This window comes from Rutilus rutilus (assembly GCF_951802725.1).
Source record: "Rutilus rutilus genome assembly, chromosome: 1".
Classification (NCBI taxonomy): Eukaryota; Metazoa; Chordata; class Actinopteri; order Cypriniformes; family Leuciscidae; genus Rutilus; species Rutilus rutilus.
In genome coordinates this window covers 65,037,577-65,061,198 of record NC_140209.1, presented here as the reverse complement: position 1 = coordinate 65,061,198, position 23,622 = coordinate 65,037,577, and the positions used below count along the sequence as shown (strand labels likewise).

Below are 23,622 nucleotides of genomic sequence, written 5' to 3'. Positions count from 1 at the left end.
TTTTTTAACCCGTTAAACATCTCAAATTAATCGCAAAGATTAACGCGTTAATTCCCCCAGCCCTAATTTAAATTATACGTTTATCTCTGTAATGCTGGATCAGCGACGGAAAGTATTATATTACTATAGGTCACTGCCCCGCTTACACTGGGTGTTCTTTAAGGTTCAGTTCTTGGCCCACTACTGTTCATCATTTATATATATCCACTTGGTGACATCATATACATGCATGAACTTCAATTTCATTGCTATGCTGATGACATTCAAATTTACCTCACCACCAGCTCTAACAGAGCATCCCTGCCCGACTCACTTACTGCATGTATCAGGGATATCAAGCACTGGATGTCCCTGAATTTCCTCAAGTTAAAGGGGTCATGACATGAGAAACCAAATCTGCCTTGATCTTTTGGCATATAAGAGGTCTTTGTACCATTAAAACGTCCTGCAAGTTTCATAGCTTAAGACGTCCTCCCCATTATAAACGAATCATTTATTTAATCAAGCTCTAAATACAGCTCGTTCTGGATCCATGGTACGAAGTGACGTCACGGTACGAAGTGACGTAGCAGTCGTTTGCATATGACCGCCTCTAGCGTAGACAACTACGCTTCAAGCGCAAGATAACTACGCCTCATTTCATCATCGCATCTGTCACGCGCTTCACATGTGTTCAGTCGACGTGCAGCGAGTGGGTCTGTTTACAAGAAGATTGCGATGTCACGCAGATGTGCTGTTCCTGGCTGTGGACAAACAACATGTTTGAATAATATACGCTGCTGAAAGATCCAGACGTCAGGGGAAGATGGATGCAGTTTATTTTTCGCGGACGTCCCAGTCACAGCAGTGTTAATTTAAGGGTGTGTTCTCCACATTTCAAGGATGAGTAACAGTTGAGAACAATCGCAGTTTGATGCTGGCTTTGCCAGAAAACTTTTGTACAAGATAAGGCCGTGTGGACTATTCTGGGCTACACAACGACGACGCAAACTGTAAGTAATGTAGGCTATTTAAAACTTAAAACTTTTTAAAAACATTAATTGCAGTTTAATTAATTATGAATAATCACCGTGTTTTTTAGCCTACTTATTGTTTTATGACCGTCATGTTCATGCCCCTTAGGCTATTTAAAGATGTATGCTGTTAAACTGACAAAATAGTTTCACACTTTCTATGTGGACGGGCAGATACATTCTTAGTTGTGTTGATGGTTCATTTCTTCTGATTCCGACTCAAACATCATTGCAATCGCCATCGCCTCGCACGCATCACCCGTTACTATGGTAATGGTAAACACAGCTCCGCAAAATCCGCACGTTTTGACAAGGGGGCGTTAACAATTGATGCATAGGCACTGACATTATCCAATCATAACAGTGGGTGTTAACACTGAACTCTTAAAGGGGAAACACCCCCAAAACAGACTGTTTGAATCAGAGCATGAGAAACAGGGTGGGAAAAGGTCATAAATCACTCAATTTTAAACGTTTTGTTGTCCAAAAAACTATAGTAATACTATAATTGCACCAAAGGGAACACAAAAGAAAAAAAGAAAAAAATAACACAACTGAAATACTGATGATTGGCTCTGCTGCCTCAGTCAAAAGGATGGACCGGTCCTTTGATATTGATGGGGTTCATGTTAAGACATTTTAAGACCATAAAGATTGAAATTTAAGACCTACACGACGCATTACCAAATAAATATTCAAATCAAAGAATTATTTTTATTTCAATGAATTCAGTAATTAAAAAAGCATTAATTTAATTTACAGATAAATCACATTAGTAACCTTCCACACCCAACAACGCGTGTCAGAGAAAAGAACAGAATCAGATATGATTTTTTTATAGAAAATTGTACTTTGCATATTATACTGTAAAAAACACATAATTAGTTTATTTTAGTTGATCATAGTTGATCATAACTAGAGATGAAATGGCATGAACATTTAATTTCATGATTATAGTGACAAAAATGATCATGGTTTTAAGTTTTATGTCGAAAACCAGCAAATAAATAAATTTCGCATCAATATGCACTTTTTGTTTACATAAACATTAAAATAATACCATTAAAAATGAACATTTTTTAAAGTGTCTTGCATGTTATATACTAACATGTACAAGTTAAAATAAAGGTTTGACAAAAAAGGTTTTATAAAAAGATAAACCTCACATATTTCAGACTTTAAATATTTTTTTATAAAAAGAATGAGTCAAAAAAGATAAATTACTGACATTTACAATGCACTTTAGCTTATCTTTTATTAGTAAAAAACGCTTGCTGTAGCTCTGCTACAAGATTTATTTACGGAGAAGAGAAAAACACCCGTAGTGTTTGGGTGCATTCCCATCCTTCCTATTGACTGAGCTTTCAGACAGCGCCTGGAAAAAACGAGCGCGTCGCTTCAATAATGAGCACGCTTACCGCGCGCCTACATTTGAACGAACTTGAGCGCGCAAAAGACACGATATGTGAACGGCCTCTTGGCGAGCGACCTCCAATCAGGCTGCAAACGACGTGTTGGAGACCCCTGCACTAGAGCTCTGCTTTGTAGGCTACGACCTGACTAAATGAAATTTAAGACCGCGGATGAAAATCTGGCCGTTTTTAAGACGTTTTAAGGCCTTCAATTTAAAGTTCAGAATTTTAGACTTTTTAAGACCCCGCGGGAAACCCTGTAAGCCTTCTTCATCCATCCGTAACCTTGGTGTTGTATTTGACTCAACTCTTTTTGCACTCATATTTCTTCTGTTGTTAAAAACAATTTTTTCCATTTTCGTAATATTGCACATCTTCGGTCTTCTCTAGCTGATGCTGACACCTTAATTCATGCATCAGTTGATTACAGTATGTTCTCACATCGACCAGGCATTCTACTCACATTACTCCTCTGCTGCATGATCTTCACTGATAACCCGTGGCATCACGTATTCACTTTAAGATATTACTGATCTACCATCTGATCTACTTTACTCCTACCACCCTGCCTGGTCCCTTAGATCAGCTGAACTTGTTTTTTTTTGTCCACTGTAGGTGGAAGTTCATTTAGTGTTAATGCTCCTAAATTATGGAATTCACTACCCCTTACACTTTGTTATATCTCATCTATGGCTACCTTCAAGACTCAGCTAAAAACATATCTATTTAACATGTACTTTGGATAATGTGGCTATATGTATCCTTATGTGTTTGCAATGTGTGTGAGGGTGTGTAAATGTATTGTAATGTACAATGTAAAGCGATCTTGAGCTACGGAAAGGCGCTATATACATAAAACTTCGAAGTACCTCAAAATGTTGAGTTGACAGTTTTTCTTCAGTCCAGCAGAGAGCACCTTCACTCCTGAATCCTGCAGGTCATTGTTACTCAGGTCCAGCTCTCTCAGGGAGGAGTTTGATGATTGTAGAACTGAAGCCACAACTTCACAGTGCTGATCAGTTAGATTACAGGCTGTTAATCTGAAAAAAAGGAGTACTCTGGTTATAACCATCATGGAATAAAAATTTATTTTCATACATTTATGATCAATATATTAACTAGTTAAAATATATTGAAAACTATATGAAATAATATATTGCGTCAATATTTTACAATATAGTATATACAATATATAAACTATATTTACTATGTTACACTAATGTGTATTCACCTGAGTTACTTTCACTCAATTGAGTTGTTTCTGCCACACAAAGTAATGAGTTGAGTTTGTGTGTAAAGTTAATTACTTAAGGGCGCAATGTTGAAAACATGTAAAGTCTAATTGGTCAAAAAAAATTGTTGAGTTCAAAACTCTAGGTTTGTTTTTTTCCAACCACCCAATTCATCAACCAATCAGAGTCATGCATTCAACAGCCCCCCGTAGTATAAATTTATATTAAACACACATTATTATTAACATTAATTAATGAATGAAAGTCAAACTCAAACCTCAGTATGTTGAGTTGACAGTTTGGACTCTTCAGTCCAGCACAGAGTAGCTTCAGTTTTGACTCCTGCGGGTCATTGTTACTCAGGTCCAGCTCTCTCAGGGAGGAGTTTGATGACTGTAGAACTGAAGCCACAATTTCACAGTGCTGATCAGTGAGATTACCGGCTGTTAATCTAAAAAAAAAAAAAAGAGGACTCCAGTTAAAAGGTTATGATCAGTCAAGAGCTTGGTCCTGTGTTAATAATGGAGAAGCTTCTGAGCACTGGAGGGATGATAGAGAGCGGGAAGGCCTGGGTTGCACTTTTATTTTACATTACATGCACTTATATGTTCTTACAGTGTACTTACTTACTCTAGAAAGTACTGGGTAATATAAGGTAACTGCATGGGTTAAGGTTAGGTTTAGGGGTAGGTTCATGGTTGGTACCTAGTTAGTACCCAGTTATTGTAATTACTATTATAACATATTAATTAGTATATGTAATAAGTAAATAGTATGTGCAAGAATTGAACCCTGGGGCACCCCCATAGAGACTGCCAGAGGACTGGACAGCAGGCCCTCCGATTTTACACACTGAACATATTTTGATTAATATGTGCGGGGGAGAGAAAACAAAAATAGTGCTTAGGTTGAAAACAGAGAGAGTGCCTGCGGGGGAGGGGCTCTTTGCTCATTCTCTCTCTCAGTCAACATGCGCCCTTTCACAAATAAATCACAATAACTGATCAAATAAGGCTTTGGCAGGACAAAAATTAGTTTGGGAGGCTGACAAAAAAAATTCAATGTACGAAAAACCCTGATTTGGGATTGCGCGCTGTCTGAGAGAGCACTTCTGGTGTGTCATTCAACGCGATACCACATTGAGTTCTTTTTTCACAAGTTACTGCGCATAGTAACTGGATAAACTCTTTTTGAAGATAAATGTACTTCCTTATTCCGTAATACCTTGTTAAATGTACACACATGCTTCTTTGACATCTTCACGGCTGACTTGATCTCCTTACTCTCTAATATCCCGCCTTTACCAACTGCAAGTTAATCAATTACGAATTGTGATAAGATGGTAATTTTGTTCTTGAAAATGACGAGATTGTCTTATTAACTTATTCTCGCGTGACAGACTACTAGAAGGGAGGAGTGTCAATTTCAAATATTGACAGTGTTTCACAGAAATCGCTTTCTGCTACTTTACAGAATGAATGTGAAACTCAAACCTCAGTATGTTGACGCCACAGTTTGGACTCTTCAGTCCGGCACAGAGCAGCTTCAGTCCTGAATCCTGCAAGTGATTGTTACTCAGGTCCAGCTCTCTCAGGGAGGAGTTTGATGACTGTAGAACTGAAGACACAACTTCACACTGCTGATCACTGAGATCACAGGCTGTTAATCTGAAAAAAGAGATGACTATGCTTAAAAGGTTATGATCAGTCAAGAGCTCGGTCCTGTGTTAATAATGGAGAAGCTTCTGAGCACTGCAGAGACGTTAGAGAGTGGGAAGGCCTGGGTTGCACTTTTATTTTACATCACATGGACTTATATGTTCTTACAGGGCTTTTCACACTGCAATTAACCGCTGGTTATAGTCATTCTAAACCCCGCTTTTAACTCTGGGTACAGAAATATTTCACATTTGTAAGTTAGGAGTGAGTTTAGCAGGATTAGAGCCGCTTCTGTGCTGTTAACCCCGCATTGCACATAAAATTAAGTAAAAATGTCCGTCTCGGCGAGTATCCTTGTAAACACAGTCGGTTGTGTGCTGTAAACAATTGATAAAGAAAATGGATTCGTGTCATTTATATTAAGACCGGGTATTCATCTTAAAGGGACAGCAGCTTAATGTATCCGCAGCTGTTTGTGATACCAATGGTGATCAAACAACAAAAGAGAGAGAAAGAGAAAATTACTTTTGTAGCTTTAACAAAGATAAATTGTATTAATTAAATATTGAACTCAATTTGAAATAAAACAAATCAAAACTATAGAGACATATTTAAAACCATAGTAACTAATATAAATGACAAAATACACCACAAAATTAGCTTTGTTAAAATTAGCTTTAACCAAATAAATTGTATTCATTACTGTAATTAATTATATTAGCTATATTTCATTTATACAGTGAAAAACAAAGCACTGCTCATTTCAATTGTATCTTTCTTCTATTGTATTTTTCTATGCTTATAAATTATTATTTACTATGCAGATTCACTTCCCTACAAAATCACCCCAATTATTCTAGACTGATTAATTATATTTAAATAGAGCTATCCAAATCAACTGGTGAAATTGTTTATTTATATTTCGCAATATATTTCGGAGAAAAACAAAATATTGCAACGCAAGTTTTTTCCAATATCGTGCAGCCCTAATTCATACTATATATGTAACATACATTTTTAATGGTTGCGAAGGTAATTTTCAGTGTTTAATGGAAAGCATTTCCAATGGCAACAGAAAACTTGCCAATCGGAGTGAAGAATATACCTTTTCATTGTAACCTTTACGGTCCAAAAAGTCCATATAGACAAAAAAAACTTGACAGCAGTCGGCAATATATAATACGAGGATGCGCAATGCAAAAGCCTTCATGTAAACGGGTTGCATGCGGCGTTCATCTAATCAATGCATCTAACACTGCAAATGTGCAAATACAAAGAAGTGTACAGCATGAAGTGTACAGCATGAAACATCAGTTTATAAATACCCAGCATTAATTGTTAACCCCGGGTAAATTATGATCCATGTAAAGGTTTACAATGACCCAGGGTTAACTATTTCAAGTGTGAAAAGCCCTCTTGTATGTCAATAATTAGTTATAAGACAGATAGTTCTAGACCTTAATTCTGAATGGTTGAGCCGTGTTCTAAGCCGTAGTAAATTACTCTACAAGGACTCAAGCCATCCAAGACACATAACATATTCAGTGCTCTTATCACGGTTACAGTACCATAGCATTAAGACCCGGACTAGTAGTCTCAGAGACAATTTCTGGTCAATCCTGTTCCTGGAGTACCCACAGCACTGCACATTTTCAACTCATCAGCTCGTTAGTAAAGACTCCAAGACCTCTAATATGTGTGTTAGATAAGAGAGACATTAAAAATGTACAGTGCTGGGATTGAAAACCACTGACCTAAATCAAGATATTTCTTATTTTAATTAAGCCTCTCCACAACCAGATATGTGAGGTAGCATGATTTTAAAAGTGTGATTTCTAGAACAGAAAAACTCATGTCATTTAAATAAAAACCTACAGCCTAAATACCAAAACTTGGGCATTTTTATAGGGTAGAGAAAATATTTTACTAAAAATACTTAATCCTTATCCAGTAAATCATGAACGATGGAAAGTCATGTAAATTAATTGGTTAAAAAGACTGTAATCATCTCTAAAAAAAATAATAATCCCTGAGAAAAATTCAGCTTTTAAAATTTCTGAAATTCAGAAATGCAATTACTTAGATATTAATTATAATTTAAAAAATATTTTAAAATATTTTAATCAGTGGACACTTCAAATGTATGTAACTAAATACAAATATATATATTTAAATGACCATTACAGTGCATTTACCAGAGGAAATCTATCAGAATGGGGGTATTATGTTCATATTTCAATTCAGTTGATATTATGTTCATATTTTCACACTCACAGAGCTTTTCTGCAGTTCCTCAGAGCAGGTAACAGTCTCCTTAGACCCTCTTGTGATGATATGATCTTGTACTTTTTAGGGTCAAACTCATCCATCACCTCCTCTGACATCAAGATCATGTTTGCCAAAGTTGAACATTGTGCAAGAGAAAGACGTTTGTCGTTTGTTCCAGATTTTAAAAATGCCTGCATTTCTTCAACAATAGAATTATTCTTCATCTCAATCAAGCAATGTGACAGATTCATCCATCTTTCAGGACTGACATTGTTTTTTTGACCTCGTTTGAGGTTTTGGATTATTTCCTTGATGCTCTTTGGGTTGTTCTCTGTGTGAATCAGTAGATCCTGTAAGAGTCTCTGATTGGACTCCAGTGAGATGCCATGAAGGAATCGAAGGAAAAGATCCAGGTGTCCATTTTTACTCTTCAAGGCTTTATTCATTGCTCCCTTCAGAAACACATCCAGAGAAACAGTCTCACACTGAGTTCTGGACTTTCCAGTCAGGAACATTTTCATAACTTCACTGTTTTTGTGTAAATAACAGAAAAACACATACAGTGCTGCAAAAAACTCCTGAAAGCTGAGATGTACAAAGCTGTAAACCTTCCTGTGATAAATCACAGATTCCTCCCTAAAGATCTCAGTGCAAATCCCAGAATACACTGAGGCGTCAGTTACGTCTATGCCGCTCTCAATCAGGTCCTCCTCATAGAACATCACATTGCCCTTCATCAGCTGATTGAAAGCCAGTTCAGCAAGTTTCACAATCACTTCTCTGTTGGACTGCAGGAGATTCTCTGGATCTCTCTCTTCATACTTTTGGTTACTCATACTAGTCTGAATGAGGAGGAAGTGTATGTACATTTCAGTCAGAGTTTGAGGGATTTCTAGATCTTGTTTCAGGATGTTTTGAAGCACAGTGGCTGAGATCCAGCAGAAGACGGGTATGTGACACATGATGTGGAGGCTTCTTGCTCTTCTGATGTGTGAGATGATTCTGCTGGCTTGATGCTCATCACTGATTCTCTTCCTGAAATATTCCTCCTTCTGAGGCTCATTGAATCCCTGAATTTCTGTCACACGGTTGATGTATTTTGAGGGGATCTGATTGGCTGCTGCTGGTCTGGTGGTGATCCAGATGAGAGCTGAGGGAAGCAGATCTCCTTTCATGAGGTTTGACATCAACACACCCACTGATGAAGACTCAGTCACATCAGAAACTTTCTCACTGTCTGAAAACATCAGTGTAATTCTGCTTTCATCCAGACCATCAAAGATCAACACAACTGTACATTCATCATAAACCTTTGAGTCCAGATCTTGAAGTTCAGGATGAAAGTCCAGCAGAAGTCTGTGAAGACTGTACTGATGATCTTTAATCAAGTTCAGCTCTCTAAATGGAAGCACAAATATGAAATCTACATCCTGATTGGCTTTTCCCTCGGCCCAGTCCAGAATGAACTTCTGCACAGAGACGGTTTTTCCAATTCCAGCGATGCCTTTAGTAAGAACAGTCTTGATTTTGTCCTTCTTCTCTCTTCTCTTCTCCTCATATCCTAGTTCAGGTGAAGGATCAAAGATGTCATTGCAGTTGATTGGAGTGTCTTGGAGTGTCTTGTAACTTTTCTCCATCTGCAGCACCTCATGTTCTTCATTCACTCCTTCACTCTCTCCCTCTATGATGTACAGCTGTGTGTAAATCCTGTTCAGGAGGGTCTGATTCTCCTGTAGTTTGATTCCCTCAAATAAGCTCTCATACTTGTTCTTCATGCTGGTTTTGTGCTGGTCTTTGACTCTCTGCAGATCATCATGCACTGGCTGGTGAGAATCGAGCTGCAGGGCTGCTTCTGTGTCATGATGACTGATGTGTTTCTGACAGGAGGAGGATGTGCTGGTCTGACAGGACACATCTCTAATCTGGTCAGCTCTCCCACCACTGAAAAAAAAAAAAAAAAAAACATTATGATGAACAGAAAGACAAACAAAAGAGCGAAAATATTTAAATGTCTCTAATATTAAATTATCCTATTTGAAATCATACCACAAACACATTTAAAAAGAAGTGTTTGATTAATTGACTATAATATGATTACTGTCCCACGTGACAAAAATGCAGTCTCATATATATATATATATATAAAAACAATATTTAACAAAGGCCCTACTGACTAGAGGTCTGCAAGCCCGTCGGGGCCCGACACGCTAAGCCCATTCGGTCCGGGCTTGGGCCATTCTTTTTTTTTTTTTTACAGATCGGGCTCGGGTCGGACTCAGGCTTATTTAGCTTCTCTCCTTTCATTGTGCCCATAATTCAATTCAATTCAATTCAAATTTATTTGTATAGCGCTTTTCACAATACATATTGTTTCAAAGCAGCTTTACAGAAAGTGCATTTCAGAAATGTACATAGAGAAATACAGTTAGTTAATCATGTATTGATTTAGGGCATAAACATCGCCCGCGTCGAGTCGTCTCAACTGTAGTATAAAATGTAAGTATTATGTGAATGCCTGGCTGAAGAGATGCGTCTTTAATCTAGTTTTAAACTGGGACAGCGAGTCTGAGCCTCGAACAATATCAGGAAGGCCATTCCACAGTTTAGGAGCTAAATGTGAAAAAGCTCTCCCTCCTGTAGTGGACTTAGATATCCTAGGAATGACCAGAAGCCTCGAATTTAGTGATCTTAAAGAGCGCGATGGATTGTAGGGCGATAGAAGTTCCGTTAAATACACGGGAGCTAAACCATTTAGGGCTTTATAGGTCAGTAGCAATACTTTGTAATTGATACGGAACTTTATAGGTAACCAATGTAGAGACGACAGAATTGGTGTTATATGATCGTATTTTCTTGATCTAGTAAGAACTCTAGCGGCGGCATTTTGGACTAACTGTAGCTTGTTTATTGAGGATGCAGGACAACCAGCTAATAAAGCATTACAGTAATCTAGTCTCGAGGTCATGAATGCATGAACTAACTTTTCTGCATCAGAAACAGATAGCATGTTACGTAGCTTAGCAATGTTTCTAAGGTGGAAAAAGGCTGTTCTTGTAACATATGAAATATGATTTTCAAAAGACAAGTTGCGGTCTAATATAACACCCAGGTCTTTTACTGTAGAGGATAAAGTAACAGGACACCCTTCTAAATTAAAGTTGTATTGTAAGAGGTTTTGTGGGCAGTTTTTTGGACTAATAAGTAATACCTCCGTTTTATCTGAATTTAATAGCAGAAAATTACATGTCATCCAGTATTTTATATCTTTAACACACTCTGTTAATTTAGATAATTTAGCGTTTTCATCTGGTCGTGATGAAATATATAATTGAGTGTCATCAGCATAACAGTGGAAATTAATTCCATGTTTTCTTATAATATTACCAAGTGGCAGCATATATATTGAGAATAGCAGAGGGCCTAACACAGATCCTTGCGGTACACCGTAGTTTACTGACGTTATCTTCGATTTTTCCCCATTTACGCAGACAAAATGGTAACGGTCTGATAAGTACGATCTAAACCAGTTTAATGCCTGTCCCTGAACACCAGTGTAGTTTTGTAGTCGGTCTAAGAGTATTGTGTGATCTATAGTATCGAACGCAGCACTAAGATCAAGTAAAACTAGTATTGAGATACAGCCTTGGTCAGAAGCTAAAAGTAAATCATTTGTGATTTTAACGAGCGCAGTTTCTGTGCTATGGTGCGGTCTGAATCCTGACTGAAACTTTTCATAGATATCATTTTCTTGCAAGAAAGAGCACAGTTGAGCGGACACAACTTTTTCTAATATTTTAGACATAAATGGAAGATTTGAAATGGGTCTGTAATTTGCTAGGTTATTATGATCTAATTGTGGTTTCTTAATAAGAGGTTTTATAACTGCCAACTTGAATATTCTTGGAACATGACCTAAGGATAAAGACGAGTTAATAATATTGAGAAGAGGCTCTTCCACTACAGGTAACACTTGTTTCAGTAGTTTAGTTGGTATTGGATCTAATAAACACGTTGTTGGTTTAGATGCAATGATAAGTTTATTTAACTCTTCCTGTCCTATAGTTGCAAAGCGCTGTAATTGTTCTTGCGGGGTGATAATTGAGGCTGAATCATAAGACACCATTAAAGATTGTACATTTACAATTGTGTTTCTGATGCTTTCTATTTTCTCAGTGAAGAAATTCATAAAATCATTACTACTACACTGTGACAGAATATTTTGCTCCGGTAACGTCTGTTTATTTGTTAGTCTAGCGACGGTGTTAAATAAAAACCTTGGATTGTTTTGGTTGTTTTCTATTAGTTTGCGGAGATGCTCAGCCCTGGCTGCTTTTAGGGCCTTTTTATAACGTGACATACTGTCTTTCCATGCGATTCTAAAGACCTCTAGATTAGTTTGTTTCCATTTACGCTCTAAATTACGAGTTTCTCTCTTTAGAACATGCGTAACACTGTTGTACCATGGTGCTTTAGTTTTCTCTCTAACCTTTTTTAATCTAATTGGTGCAACGATGTCTAATGTACTAGAGAAAATGGTGCTCATAGTGCTAGTCATTTCCTCTAGTTCATCTGTTTGTTTGGGTTCACTGAGCAGCTGAGACAGATCAGGTAAGCTATTTGAGAAATGATCTGTAGTTGTTGGAAGGATTGTTCTGCCTGGTCGATAACGCGGCGCAACATGACAAATTTCAGCGGTACGTAGTATGCAAGTGACCATGTAATGGTCAGTGACTTCATCACTTTGCGGTATAATATCTATATCGGTTGGATCGGCTCCATGTGATATAATTAAATCTAGCGTATGATTAAGACGATGAGTGGGACCAGTTACGTTTTGCTTGACCCCAAAGGAGTTTAATAAATCTGTAAACGCAGCCCCTAAAGCATCATTTGAATTATCTACGTGTATGTTAAAATCTCCAACAATTAATGCTTTATCGGCAATTATCACGGCAATATAATATACGTGCAGAGCACACGTCACATAGTGTGCATGAAATATTGTTATATTTATTATATTATAAATATTATACATCGCCTAAGCAACACAAACGCAATACGCATATACGCACGCATCACTCACGTGCATTAACAGGTGACAGTTGACCATGCAGAGGATCAGGGAGAAGATGGATTTTTTTTTTTATTAATATTATTTAACATTAGCCAGTTGGCGAAGAGTTCTTCATTTTTGAACATTGTTTTGAATATCATTCTTCAGTTACTTAAAAGCAAAGAAAGGTAGGCCATTTATTTACTTATTTTTGCGATTGGATCCCGTAGCGCTATATTCTCTACTGCATGCTTATGCTTCTCTCTAATGGACAGTCTGTTCAATATTTGTGTGCATGATTGGGCATGATGTTGCAGACCTATAATAAAAGTTTACCTTTTAGTAGCGTGTGACGTGCTTGTGTTTGCGTGTAGCAGAGACAGTGCGCATCAGAGAGTGCACATCAAAGAGTGCGCGTCAGAGAGAGCTTAAAGTGATACTGATGTTGGTCTCGGGCAGGGTTATTATAGTTTTGCATTTTTCAGTAGTTTTTATTTCTATTTCGTTTTGACATTTTGTTTTCAAATTCAGTTTAGTTTTAATTAGTTTTTAAAGTGGGTTTGCTAGTTTAGTTTAGTTTAGTTTTTATTTTTTGAAAATGCTTAGTTTTAGGCCACGTCCACACGAAGCCGGTGCGTTCCCGATCCGATATTTTTTTTTTCTCGTTCTAAAAAAAAATTCCGTAAACACGGCATCGTCTCAAGAAATATCTGCGTACACACGAAACCACTGAAACCGACTGAAAACGGTGTAGTATATATGCCAGACCAGTATGGGGCGCTGTAATTCTGCCACAGAGATACACTATACACGGAGAAGACGACTTTGAGCATGCGCATAACCTTGCGCGCTGTATACGAACCTATGATACGAACCAAGAAGAAGAAGACAAAGATTATCGCTTTTTGCTCACCACAGTTGCAGAGAAGCAATAGATTTTGCTGTAATAAAGCTAGTAGGCTTAGTAGCTTCTGCAGCACGAATACGATCATATAAGTCCGCCTTTATTGTTGTTGCTGTTACTCGTGACACAGACGACACGTGATGTGATGACATCATCGTTTCACAAAATATACGGATTGGCTGTACACACGAAACCGCAAGGGTGTCGTTTTCAGATTTATCCACTTTGGGACCCGGTTTCAAAAAATAGCGGTTTCAGTCTCCCAAAACGCCGGATCCGTGTGGACGAAACGCCAATACGATAAAAAATTTATACGTATACAGCGAAACGCGTCTCCGTGTGGACGGGGCCTTAGTTTAGTTTTTATTAGTTTTAGTGTTAGTTTTAGTCTTTTTTTGTAATTTGGGTTATTTGTCAGGGGCAAGATTCAAAAAGGTCAGAAAAAGTATTGTGTAATAATAACTCAACAAAAACATAATACCATTTTAGAAAAAAATTCACACCCCATTGCAATTCCTTTACCTCTTACAAAATCCACACGCAGTACCAAAAATCTACACATCTTCTAACGTTATACAGAATTCACACCATTTGCAAATACCACAGCTGTACAATTTTCACACCTTATACTAAATTTACCCTATACAGCCAATAGCCTACTCATCTGGACTGAAGCGCAAACATTCAGTGTAAAAGTAAAAAAATGACATAACATTATTTAATACAGCTTATAGTGTTCTGACATCGACAACCACAACCAAAAAGTGCATTTTACCTCAAACTTGCAACTAGTTAACTTTCTAAAGGCGGCGCAATCGCTTCTCGGGTCGACATTAACACACTGACAAAATTATATTCAGAATTTTAAATATTTTTATACCACTTTTTAATGTGTGATTGTGTAAAGGTGTTCACGAGATAGAGATACCAACCTTTCGCGAACATGCTTTCAACGTCGAACAGAAACACTCGTTCTCATGGAGACACGGTGTGCACGGAGGGGAGGGGCTGTGTGCGCGTGTGTGTGTGCGCACGCGCGCATGTGAGAGACGCATGAGTGACAGAGAGACGGAGGGAGAGCAGGGAAAGGAAATGCAGCTGAACAAATATGCTGCGTGTTTTAAATAGCGTTAAAAAATTAAAGACCTTGACAAAGACTAAAACTAAGGACATTTACTCTATAATTTTATTTTATTTTAGTTAGTTTTGCCAAACACACATTACAGTTTTAGTTAGTTATCGTTTTTTTGTAATGCCTCGTTTTTATTTTTATTTCAGTTAACGACAATGTTTTTTCCCACCTAGTTTTCGTTTTTTCGTTCGTTTTCGTTAACGATTATAACCTTGGTCTCGGGTCGCTTCGGTTTCGGGCTGAGAAATTGCAGCCGTTGTCAAGCTGGGGCCGGGTAGGGCTTGAACACCACGGGCCAGGGCCGGGTTAGGGCTGAAGTTTTTGGCCCGTGCAGGGCTCTACTACTGACTCTTTCTTTACATCACAATTTCAGTTTCTGTTGTTTTTGATGTTAAAAAAAAAGAACATGATTTCAGTTTGTGTTTTTTTTTTTCTGTTTAAAGAACTTTATTGCTGAAATAAAATAAAAATGTAATAATGTTCCTCTTGTTGTTTGTGTACACTCTGTGTTCTTGTGTTGAATGTCTCACTCTACATGAATATACTCACAGACGGTCGCTGGGCGCTGCTTCATCACTGAGATCAGGGGGCTGTAGAGGAGATGCTGCTCTCTTTCTCTTCCTGCTGAAGATACTGGGAGAAAGAGAGAAATATTTCAGACTGTTTCTTTGAAGATTATCTGTGTGCTCCAATAAATTAACAGCAATACTGGTTTATAGAGCAGTACTTGTATTACATGTAAAGAAAACAGAGGTTTATATATTATAATATAAACTAATAAATGTTAATTTAATGAAGCAGACACAGATTACTGTTTTCCTTGATCCCTTTCCTAACTATGTGACAAAACATTTTAAGTTTAAACTGACCAATCAGTAGACAAGAGTAGGGATGTCGTGATTACCCAATTTCACAATTTACCGCAATTAAATGGTCACAGTTATTAAACCATAATAATATGGAAGATACTGTTAAAAACTGAAAAAAAAAACCTGAAAAAAACACTGAAAAAGAGCTTTTCGGACTGAGATTAAGCACTTGCTCCCCGCGTCTGCCTGGATGCTCTGTGAGGCTGTTACTAGTGAATTCACAAGGTGATTATCTGGGTAAAGCAAGCGCATACATAGCAGGAACTTTCAGCACAAGTGAAACTCAAAATGAAAACATGGTAAACACAGACCTGCAAACTCACAAGTGGTGAAAAAGGTTGCATGTTTATGAAGTAAACTGTTGTAGGGGGGTCTGGGGGCATTGTCCCCCATGAGAAAACATTTGTGATTTTAACATGTAGGCAAAATGAAGCATTCTGATGAATTCTGACAAGAAAATAAAGGAAAAAAGATATTTGCTTCAAGTAAAAAAATAATTTATTGACACTGGGCTGGACATTGACACACATTTCCTAATTTAATTCAATATTGGTTAACTTGGGGCCTATCAGGTACATAGCAAATTTCTTCAAAGAAAAAAATATCTTAACTAATGCTGTAAACTATAAGGAACCCCAGTTGGTACATCATTATAATATTAAAGGTTAAAAAATATTTATTTGTAGGCTTAAGATACTTACACTTAAATTACACATAAGGAAGTTTTTATAATAACGTTATAATACATTTGTAATTACATAAGTATGTTTCTACTCTCTACTCTTCAACTTTTTTTTTTATATATATATATAAACATTTAAATGGTGGCTGTCATAAGTAAATATAATTTATTCTGAAGCAATATTCTCATCAGTGTTCTATCAGCTTTTACATGTACTTAAATCTGCATTTTTGTGATATTTACCACTGGGCGTTATTTAACTTTATAAAGGCCAATCTTTAAAAATCTTTTTAAATATATGCGTCATCTTTCATGTCACATTCTTAAATTTGATCAATAATTTCAGTTTTAATGATGAGGGCGGTTATCAATCGAATTAAATAATTTGCACTGCAAAATTACAACTGTAATAAATAATGTTATGTGATTGATGTTTAAACAAATGTAAAAAAATAAAAAATAAAATCAATGATACTTTTAAACATGAAACTAAACCACCAATAGGTGGCGACAAGTAACCGTCTTAATAAATTAGTCATTGAGTCATTCATTAAAACGATTCGTTCAAAATGCTGTACCATTCAATAACAAAATACTGCACTGAAGTGTTGCTTTTCTTTTGTAACAAAAAGAGTCAATATTGTGTCTAAAATGTAAGTAACTACATATTAACTACTTGTTTATTAAACTATAAATTCAATTTAATATTTGTATTTGCAATCGTGATAATATTCAGTAGACCAGCTCCCTTAGTCGTGTTATGTTACTTATAACATTTAGTGAGTTTTTTCTGTGTGGTGTTACGCTCATTTGTTGAGACTGTCCTTGCTGCAGCCATTTGCGCAATTACGTACTTGATAAATAAAATACGTAGTTGATGTTTGACGTGCATGCACGGAATTGGATGTTTTTAACACGCATGTATTAATCTTGTATTGAATGTAATTTAAACTGTAATGCCGAGTTAAAGGGGGGGTGAAATGCTATTTCATGCATACTGAGTTTTTTACACTGTTAAAGAGTCGGATTCCCACGCTAAACATGGACAAAGTTTTAAAAATTGAGTTGTACGTTTGATGGAGTATTTCTGTACCAAAAATACTCCTTCCGGTTTGTCACAAGTTTCGGAAAGTTTTTTTCGAGTATGGGCCTGTGAGACGTCAGCTGGGGCGGAATTTCCTTATATGGGTCCAAAGGGCACTTCTCCCGGAAGGGCGCGCGTGCGCACTCGTAGACGCGAGAGCAGTTCGCCATCAAAGCGCTGTGCTCGCTGCAGTCACAGGACTTTGTTTGTTCCCTGCATTTCGACGATGATTGTTTTATAAACAAGGCCCAGTTCGACGCCGGATTTGCAGATCGTCTAACGTTAATTCTTAGGATGGAGCAGTCCCAACGATAAAGGTTCACGGTCGTGCGTTTTGGAACCGCAGGCGGTGAGTAAAACTGCTTCAAAATGTCTGTGTGTTGTTAGCTATCGGCGCGTAAGCACAGCAGGTAAACAACATGATCACGTATAGTTAATGTATCTATGGAGCATGCGATGTATGGTGTGTGTGTGTTTAAATACATGTGTTTAGCTGGCCACTGTAGGTGTCTGTTTGTTTATTGAAACTGCTTGTGATTCTTTAGCTCCGCCCACACGGCACGCCTCCAGCCGCTCGGGTTTTTCCGGAAAGACTCGGTACAGCCTATCTTTCTTTTATAAATATAATAAAACTAAAGACTTTTTGCAGATATGAAGGATGCAATACTACTCTATAGGTACTCAAGATTAACATGAGATTGACTGAAACTAAGTGTTTCACCCCCCCCCCTTTAAAGATGGAATAAATAGATACAAATGGTTGTATTTCATTAGAGAAATTATTTTGTGATTTTAAATCAGTAGCTATCGTATATAAACTTCATTTAAGCAACGAGCTGTCTGATATAGTCTTATGTGTTATTTGTTTCATATTTCCGTAAAAGCAATGTGGCATTTATTTGTTCATGAATTAATCGTGTTCATGTTCATTCATGAATTTTCTTACATGGCTGCAGTTTGAGGAAGAAACTGTGCATGTGTGTGTGTCTTTGTTACAAGATACCAGAGGAAGAGAGATATGGCTTCAGGGAGATGTTTGACAGACCAAATGGGGAAGACATATAGAAGTGCAGATTTGTGCCGAATATTTGTGACCGAATCAGAATATTAAATAGAGGGCAGGGTTTTACTTTAACGCTCCTCCTCCTCTCCATCTCTCGCTCATAGCAGACTGACAGTTTGAGGGGAGTGGTTTAACGTTTTCAACCCAAGCCGTCAAACTGACGTCATCAGAAAGGGAACGCCATTCCAGACCAGAAGTAACTTTTCAGATTTTGATTAAAGATTACCACGGCAAACAACTTGCACGGATTCATTGTTCACCACAAGACTAGTAATATGCGCTAACAAAGTAAATAGGGTCAATTTTGATTTCATGTCGACTTTAATCGATTGACAGCCCCATTATTAAGATATTCATTTTCAGAGAAAAGAACATCAGTGAGTGAATCATCATGTTAAAAAATTTCACATCCAACTTCATGATACTCACACAGGGCCAGAGGTCACAGCAGGTCCATCACTGAGATTAGGGGGCTGAATCATGGAGTTGTTACTCTTCATGGACACACAGCTGAATCCTGGAGATGGTCCATTACTGAGATCAGGGGGCTGAATCATGGAGTTGTTACTCTTCATGGACACACAGCTGAATCCTGGAGATGGTCCATTACTGAGATTAGGGGGCTGAATCATGGAGTTGTTACTCTTCATGGACACACAACTGAATCCTGAAGATGGTCCATTACTGAGATTAGGGGGCTGAATCATGGAGTTGTTACTCTTCATGGACACACAACTGAATCCTGAAGATGGTCCATTACTGAGATTAAGGGGCTGAATCATGGAGTTGTTACTCTTCATGGACACACAACTGAATCCTGGAGATGGTCCATTACTGAGATCAGGGGGCTGAATCATGGAGTTGTTACTCTTCATGGACACACAACTGAATCCTGAAGATGGTCCATTACTGAGATTAAGGGGCTGAATCATGGAGTTGTTACTCTTCATGGATACACAACTGAATCCTGAAGATGGTCCATTACTGAGATTAGGGGGCTGAATCATGGAGTGGTTACTCTTCATGGACACACAGCTGAATCCTGAAGATGGTCCATTACTGAGATTAGGGGGCTGAATCATGGAGTTGTTACTCTTCATGGACACACAACTGAATCCTGGAGATGCTGCTCTCTGAGTGTGAACAGACGCCTCCTCCTCTCTCTCCTCACACACACTCATTTTACAGGTCCGGTTCTCCTCCTCTCTCTCATTTTACAGGAAGTTTGCTCCTTCTCTTCCTCCTTGATGAGAGACTTGATTTCAGACCTGTATGTGGACACAGAAAACACAACTGAATTTTGACACATTTTATTTAAATGGCATTTATTTTACTTTAACTTAACATCAACAGTCTTTCTCCAGTTACTGTAAATAATGTTGGTTTGTAGAGCAACATGTCGGCCACACTTTCAAACACAGCATCCTCGTTTAAACACTGGATTCATCTTCACTTTAATGACACTGCTGAACTCTTGTAGGTGTTTTCATCTCGCATTAAGCAAATATGATGTTATTTTTACGTGTTTATGTGATTATCCTGCGACTACACTTCCTTTCCCCAGTCTTACTGAACACACATTACAATATAGATTATTAAAATAATTAAATAGTTTAAAGTCAACTAAAGATTTCAACATTAAATTAAAATGATCCTGTTAAATAAAAAAATAAGTGTAAGTTTAACCATTTTCGGCCATTTAATGAGTGTTACAGTAGACGTGTATCACGAAAGTAACTCTCAACTTTATCATGTGTTTGAGTTTGAGTTCATCATAATGTCTGTTTAGACGCAAATACTCTATCGATATTACAGCTATGAAAAGTTTAACGAACTTACTGTCACATGTGAAGCGATTGCTTATTTTCTATCTTCCGAAATGGCGTCTTTACAGTCATCGACTGCTTTCGGTTTCACTGTGTCAGTGTATGTTTCCAAAATTGCACACAAGCATGAAAACATATTAATGTACTTTAAATATTTGTATTATCTTAATGGGCCATGATGAAGCATGTAATGAACAAATATAATGTATAATATAACCTTGATTCTTTTCCAAGTAAGATGACTTGTGCCAATAAATATCCCTGTACACCAGACACTTTTATTTTTCACTTTGTTTTGAACATGACAGTGTATACAGTTTTAATAATACAGGTTTGTTGTACATGTCATTTTATTATATATTTTTTATTTGAATATTTGATTGAATGTGTCAGTTGCAAGGCTGGTCTCACTGGGATTGCATGAGCAGACCAAACCTTGATTTCTCTGGGATCCCATGTTTAAATAAATGTGTTTTTGCTAAATATATGACATATATGTCATTACTTCTCCTTGTTTGTGAATAAAACTTCAACACAGAATCAGTTGCTCTTTTTTTTATTATTATTATTCAAAATTAAACTACTCTCATGATTTACTTTTATCTTTGATATTAACAGTAAATGTGCAAATTACTACATAGTCTATTATTTTATCCACTAAATAAATGTCATTAAAATGTGAACAATGGAGGTGTGAACTAGAAATTCAATATTTTTTTAAGATATTACATAAGAATGGGGTTGTCATGCCACTATCTTATATCGTTGGATTCTTTATGGATTAATAGGCTATATTCTAATGTTCCAAATATAATTGCGTTCTACTAATTCAGCAATAAACAATCAATATTTGACAAAAACTTGTCTATTAAAGGGATAGTTCGCCCAAAAATGATATTTAAGCCATGATTTACTCACCCTAAAGCCGTTCGAGATGCATACGTCAATCTTTTTTCAGACGAACACATTTTCAGTTATTTTGGAAAATGTCTTAGATCTTTCAGTGGTTATAATGTGAAGCAATGGGGTCCAGCTGATTCAAGTCCGAAAATGTACATGCATCCTTCTCAAATAATCCATCCGGCTCCAGGGGGATAAACGAAGGCCTTCTGAGGGTAATCCGTGCGGTTTTGTCGTAAAAATATACATATTTAAAACTTTATAAACTAAAATAACTGGCTTCCGGTGGCAGTCGGCGCGCGTTAACAGAGATGGATGCAGGCGTATGACGTAGCGTAGGAAGCGTCGTGGCGTAGAACGAACGTTGAGTTTTGTTTTGCTCTGCTCTCTGGCTCCGCTGTCACGTTCGTTCTACGTCACGACGCTTCCTGCGCTACGTCATACGCCAGCATCCATCGCTGTGAACGCGCACCGACCGCCACCGGAAGCCAGTTATTTTAGTTTATAAAGTTTTAAATATGTATATTTTTACGACAAAACCGCACGGATTACCCTCAGAAGGTCTTCGTTTATCCCCGTGGAGCCGGATGGATTATTTTTGAGAAGGATGCATGCCCATTTTGGGACTTCAATGTTGTGGACCCCATTGCTTCACATTATAACCACTGAAAGATCTAAGACATTTTCTAAAATAACTGAAAATGTGTTCGTCTGAAAAAAAGATTGACAAATGCATCTCGAACGGCTTGAGGGTGAGTAAATCATGGCTTAAATATCATTTTTGGGCGAACTATCCCTTTAATACCTATTTGCGTGAACTTTAACTTAGAAATTGTTAGACTGGTGCCCCGCCTCTTATTCTCAACCCTCTTACTTTATGCCGTATGGTATCGTGTTGGGAAAACAGGAAGGAACATCGTGCTTTGCGAGTTACCCATCGCTTGTTGGTGAATAGTGTGTAGCACAGTTTGCTTTGCCGATTGCTAGACGTGATTGGCAAATGGTTTGCCAGAATATGGGTCACTGAACACACATTATAATATATAAAAATAAAATAAAAACGTTAAAGTCAACCGAAGATTTCAACATTAAACTGATATTCTCCTGTGTAAGTGTAAGTTCAACCATGTTACAGTTAACGTAGCCTATACTTTTTCCTTTAACAGGAGAATATTATTATCGGAAGTTTACTTAATAGTTTGCCGATTATTGCATTAGTGTGCACTACTACTACTGGCTTTGTTGCTTTTTACACTGAAATGACAAATTAAACACAGGTATTACTTTTACCAACCATGACCCGTTTATATGCCATATTCTGGTAGTTGATGTAATTTTTTACTCCAGTGGGACCACAGACTCTGACAAATTTGGCAAGCCACAGCAAATAACTCCAATCTTATCAATCAGTGTCAGAGTGACTCGCCTGGTTTTGTTGCCATGTGTTCGATGGGCATCGGCCCTACTTTGCAAAATCTGATATTTCCTTCTAACCAATCCAATAACCCTTTCCACATGAATACGCACATTAGCTATTTTTCTAGTTTCTTCCACCTCGTATGCTGACAGCTGTCTTTTCCCCTTTGTGAATGCAGGCATCTGTAGTGAAGCACAGTAGCATCCTAATATTATGTTTATAATCTAGATGTGTTCAGTGGCGCAGTAAGACTGGGGAAAGAAGTGTAGTCGCAGGATTTAATCACATAAAAATATAAGTGTCACTTTCAAACACAGCGTTTAAACACTGGATTCACCTTCACTTTAATGACACTGCTGAACTCTAGCAGGTGTTTTTCACAATCCGTTTTTCGTCTCGCATTAAGCAGAAATATGATGTTATTTTTACGCGTTTATGAGATTATCCTGCGACTAGGCCTACACTTTCTTTCCCCAGTCTTACTGCGCCACTGAACACACATAGATTAAAAAAATAATTAATTGTTTAAAGTCAACCGAAGATTTCAACATTAAACTAATATTCTCCTGTTAAAGGAAAAAGTAAGTGCAAGTTTAACCATTTTCAGCCATTTTATGAGTGTTACAGTTGACGTGTCGTGAAGTAGGCCTAGATATTACAAAAGTAACTTTCCACTTCATCATGTATTTGAGTTTGACTTCGTCATAAGGTCTGTTTAGACGCAAATACTCTATCGATATTACAGCTATGAAAGTTTAACGAACTTACTGTCACATGTGAAGCAATTGCTGATTTTCTATCTTCTGAAATGGCGTCTTTACAGTCATCGACTGCTTTCGATTTCACTGTGAGACGAGTAAACACCCAGCAGCGCCTCCTTCCTCCTTCTTTTTTTTTTTTTTATGGCGGTTGGCAAACCAACTTAACGGTGCATTACCGCCACCGACTGGGCTGGAGTGTGAATCAGGAGATATTTGAACTTAACTAAAAAAAACAAAAAACTTTTGACTAAGTCTGTGTGTCTCTCAGTAACTTAATAACAAAGTGATAAATGTTACTGGATGTTTTCCCTAATAAACCTTGAATTGTAAAATTATTCTGATTGACCA

The 23,622-nt window shown here is 37.4% G+C and overlaps 1 protein-coding gene across 2 annotated transcripts in view; it reads right to left on the bottom strand.

The window, feature by feature from the left end:
* The window catches only part of LOC311295054 (NACHT, LRR and PYD domains-containing protein 12-like), a 60,745-nt gene extending 37,347 nt beyond the window's left edge, over positions 1-23,398 (bottom strand). For both annotated transcript variants that reach the window (XM_084416238.1, XM_084416237.1), the window contains exons 1-7: positions 23,282-23,398; positions 18,800-19,638; positions 15,222-15,305; positions 7,590-9,524; positions 5,151-5,324; positions 3,935-4,108; positions 3,295-3,465 (exon numbers count right to left, since the gene is read on the bottom strand). In XM_084416238.1, the coding sequence (XP_084272364.1) occupies positions 3,295-3,465; positions 3,935-4,108; positions 5,151-5,324; positions 7,590-9,524; positions 15,222-15,305; positions 18,800-19,551 (3,290 nt within the window). In that variant the 5' untranslated portion in view covers positions 19,552-19,638; positions 23,282-23,398. The remainder of the gene's footprint in view (positions 1-3,294; positions 3,466-3,934; positions 4,109-5,150; positions 5,325-7,589; positions 9,525-15,221; positions 15,306-18,799; positions 19,639-23,281) is intronic.
* Positions 23,399-23,622: the final 224 nt, after the last annotated feature.